The following is a 4,677-nucleotide window of genomic DNA, read 5'->3' on the forward strand; positions in this document are numbered from 1 at the left end:
CACAATCAAGGATCACAAAGTCCGCTGGAAGGATGAACTTATCAACTCGGACTAACACTTCATCAATAATTCTCAATGGCCTCTTCATAGTCCAATCCGCCATTTGCAACCTCATAGATGTGGGTCTTTGTTGCCCAATTCCCAAAGTTTTGAACACATAGTAGGGCATCAAGTTGATACTTGCCCGCAAATCACATAATGCTTTGGCAAAGTTCGCGCTCCTAATAGTTCAAGGGATTGTGAACGCACCCGGATCTTCCAATTTTGGAGCCATTGAGTGCACAATAGCACTCACTTGATGTTTAATATTGATAGTTTCACAATTCATCGACCTCTTCTTGGTGACCAAGTCCTTCATGAACTTTGCATAACCCGACATTTGTTCCAATGCCTCAACCAATGGTACATTGATAGACAATCTCTTCATCATGTGAATAAACCTTTTTAATTGGTTCTCACTATTTTGCTTTGCAAGACTTTGAGGGCATGGAGGAGGAGGCCTTGGCACTGGCGCCTTAGCCTTCGGCACTACCGGTTCCGGTATGTCAGTCATGTGCTCCCAAGACGGGTTCACCTCTTCTTGCATCTCCTCTAGATTTTCATCAATATCAATTCTCACTTCGTCATTAGCTTGAACCACATTGTTTGGAATTTCATCTTCTTGAACACAACATCATCATCCACAATTCTTCTTTGATTTGAGATGGTTGCATCTCCACCTTTTCCACTTCTCGTAGTCACGGTCATAGCATGTCCTGTATTATTCCCACCCTTTGGGTTCACCACTATATCACTTAGTAGTGCCCCCATAGGGTGAGTGTTCAATGCTTGTGAGATTTGGCCAAGTTGAACCTCCAAATTGCGGATTGAAGTGTTGTGGGAGGCTAATTGAGCATCGGAGTCGGTATTTTTCTCCATCATTTGTTTGAACATATTTTCAATCCGTCCCATCTCATTGTTAGAAGAGATCGAGCTTTGAGAAGGATAGGGAGGTGGATTTCTCGGTTGTTGGAAATCGGGGGCCTTGATAACCCAACCACCGGTTGTTGTTGTTATTACACCCTTATTGATTACCTCCCGAATTAATTTTATTGTTGCCACCCCAATTGCCTTGGTTTACTTGATTATACCAATTGCATTGATTATTGTTATTTCCCTAATTGCCATGATTGTTGTTGCCACCACTCTATTTGCCTTGCTGGCCTTGGTTGTTCCAATTTCCTTGTGATCTCCATTGTTGTTGATTTTAAGCATTGTTTCTCTGACCTTGATAATTGGTGACGAATTTCACTTCTTCTTCTTGCTCATTATATGAATCACCTTGGTCATACTCACTATCATCTTGCATGAATTGTTTCGGACAACGTTGCCCTTGACCTTTTTGGCGTCTCTTGTTCATCATCATATTTACGCCTTCCAGCGCATTCACTTGTTTTGGCCCTTGAACTTGTTGCAACAGAGCTTTTGCCAATTGGTTCATTGTGGATGTTAACTCTGCGATAACTTGCCCAAGATCATGTAGTTCCTTGTGTAGGTGAATGACATTGGGGTCACCTTGTGGAACATTAGCCCTACTTTGCCATGCCGATTAGGTATCCGCCATCTCATCCATAATATCACAAGCTTCGGCATAAGGTGTGTTCATGAAGTTCCCGCCGGTGAGTTGATTTACCACACATTGATTTGTTGAGTTGATCCCCCTGTAGAAGGTTTGTTGGATCATGGACTCGGTCATATCAATATTCGGGCACTCTTTAACCCTGGTACGATATCTTTCCCAAATCTCGTGCAATGGCTCATTGGGCTCTTGCTTGAACGCTAGAAATTTATCCCGTAGTGTAGCCATGTGCCCCGGAGAGAAGAATTTGGCAATGAATCTTTCGGCAAAGTCATCCCATGTATGGATCCAATGATTGGGCATTCTCTCTAGCCATTCCAATGCTTTTCCCCGTAAAGAAGAGGGAAATAGCCTCAACCTCAGCGCGTCCTCAGTAACATTGGTTTGCTTGCTCCCCCAACAAGTATCGACAAACCCCTTGAGATATTTGTAAGCATTTTGATTTGGAGCCCCGGTGAAGAATCCACATTGCTCAAGTAGTGTAAGCATCACGTTGGTGATTTGGATGTTGCCCGCCCTAATGCGGGGCGGGACTATAGCACTTGCATAACCCTCGTTCGGAAATACCCGGTGCACTGCCGCTCTTGGTGGAGGTGGGGCAGGGACGGGAACATTATCTTGAGGAGGTCGGGCTTGCCTATTTGCTTGAGGTTCGGGAAGAACCTCATCTCCTTGATCATCGTCCACTTCCTCCCCCAATGGCAAATTACCAATGGGCTCATTGTTGAGAGTCATTCTCGTACCTATAAGCAATTCAAAAATAAAATTAATGACTCGGAAGGAAAATAAGACAAATCATACAAAAACCTAGATATATAGCTAAATCCGTTTAACTCCCCGGAAACAGTGCCAAAAATTGTCGCCCAAACTCACACCACAAATATAGGTAGTGAGGCGTTCGAGGCAATAATAAAACCCAATGCAAGTCGAGGTCGAATCCTCGGGGAGTTAGAATTGGGATTAGGTATATATTTAGTGTAATTGTACAATATGCCTTAGATTACACTTCCACATTCTTGTTTGTTGTTTCTACTTTACTTTAGACTATTGATTGCAATTATAAAACTAGGAGACAATATTTTTGGTTTTGGTTGTTTTCCAAATGATAAAAGATCTAGGGCCGTGAAAAACTCTAGGACAAGCCTGATTGGTCGGGGTTGTAATATAGCAATCACACGCAATTACCCACTCTATACCTCTCGGTAGTTTGAGTCGTTTTGCCCAATTTGGCTTTCTCAAGTCCAAATGGGTATTGCACAAAATAAGTGATAAATGCTCAAGTCGGGTCTTACTATCTCCAGATTCAACCCTTTAATTGGGGCTATCAATGTCTTGAGTTCACCCCAATTTCTTGTTAACCAAGTTTTCATATACTTAGTCTCTCTTTCTCAAGTAGAGACTAAGTCAATTAGGCATGAATCAATATTTGCAACCATTAATTCTTGAATTCAAGAAAGAACTAGGCTAAATATCACTAACCCAATCACAAATAAGTCCTAAATCAAACACCCATTAAGTACCCACACTAGGGTTGGGCCACAACCCTACCTAGAAATTTAGCTACTAATGAAAAATGAAGAAATACAAGAAGAAATTAAGATAGAATGCATAATAATTTATTATGGAAAGAAAATCTAATGTTTAGAAGCTAATCTAGTACAATATTACTCAAAACAGTAAAAAACAGGCGGCCCAAGTGCTCTCCCAAAATAAAATTTACCCTAAAAATGACAAAAAGTTCCATGTATACTAAGCTAAAAATAACTGACAAAAAAGCCCATGTGGAGGTTGTGCGGTCCGCACAACAAGACTTGGCTTGATAGGTTCCGGTTCTGCGGCCGCACAATTCTGCATTGCGGTCGCACTCCTTCAACTACTGCGGACCGCACATTTGTGAGTGCGGTCGCACTCTTGCTTCTGCGGCCGCACAATTTTAGTGTGGTCCGCACTCCTTGATCTTAGGCTCTAGCTGTGTGAGACTTCTGCGGACCGCATAAAAATGAGTGCGGTCGCGCTCTTGATTATACGGTCGCATAAAATTGGTCCGCTCCACATTTCTTCTTGAACATGAAATCCCATCTCTCTGATCTTTGTCTTATGCGGCCGCACAAGAATTGTGCGATCCGCACTTTACATGTCATTTCTTGTCAGAGGTTTTCTTCATTATCTGAGGCCATACTCAATATTGTGCGGTCCGCACAATGCCCTTTTAGCCTTGTTTTTGTCCTTCTACAATATTACTCCTTCTTGAGTTGATTTTCATTTCTTTAGCTCATATTCTAACACTCCTGTAAGCAAGCATATTTCATTAGATTTCGGGAATACCTTTAAGCAATTTTGATCTAAAACGCAAGTAAAAGAGTGCAAATAAGCAGTCAAAATCCCTACTTATCACCCGCCTGCTCTGCCTCAAACTGACATATATCTATACCCTTCCATAGTCACGACTACTACGCAATCACTTAATCTTCTTGATTTTGAACTCGTCAACAAGACATAAGAATCTACTTCACTCCACAACTAAACAACATGAGAGATCCCTCAACACACCTATAACTCGAGACCATACGCCAAATCAAGACAGAAATCAAACACCCCATAGTCCTTGCTACATCTCAAGTAAACTCTTCTCATCATATTCGAACAATCTGAACGCATCTCGTAGTCACATCAGACTCACCACATAGTCATTCTACCGCTCATTCAATCACAAATTCCACTCATAGGAACACTACCGGACGTATAAGTCCAAAAGCACGTGATCACACAATCAAAATCTCCGTGCTCAAGCCACCGTCAAAACCCGGCCTCAAGTCCTTTAGACTGGCCCATCATCAGCATGCCAAAATCACATCTCGTACCTCATTCATAGAATCACAAGCTGTCGACGCACAGCCGATACCGAGCGCTCACATGCGCATATGAATGTGTGAAAGGAATTCAAAGAATATTATTTGCAGATAAGGATTCCATATTGAATGTACTTCCAAGAAAATTATCAAATCAACAACACATGGAATTCACATAAAAGTCAAAGTGACAATAACACCAAATTATCA

The 4,677-nt window shown here is 41.8% G+C and overlaps 1 protein-coding gene across 1 annotated transcript; it reads right to left on the bottom strand.

The window, feature by feature from the left end:
* Positions 1-229: 229 nt before the first annotated feature.
* Positions 230-2,353, bottom strand: LOC138906694 (uncharacterized). The gene is made up of 3 exons (XM_070196147.1): positions 1,673-2,353; positions 1,267-1,525; positions 230-660 (listed from the first exon to the last, which is right to left on the bottom strand). The coding sequence occupies exons 1-3, from the start codon at positions 2,351-2,353 to the stop codon at positions 230-232; spliced, it is 1,371 nt and encodes a 456-aa protein (XP_070052248.1).
* Between the last annotated feature and the right edge of the window lie 2,324 nt (positions 2,354-4,677).

Source organism: Nicotiana tomentosiformis, chromosome 1 (assembly GCF_000390325.3).
Source record: "Nicotiana tomentosiformis chromosome 1, ASM39032v3, whole genome shotgun sequence".
Taxonomy (NCBI): domain Eukaryota; kingdom Viridiplantae; phylum Streptophyta; class Magnoliopsida; order Solanales; family Solanaceae; genus Nicotiana; species Nicotiana tomentosiformis.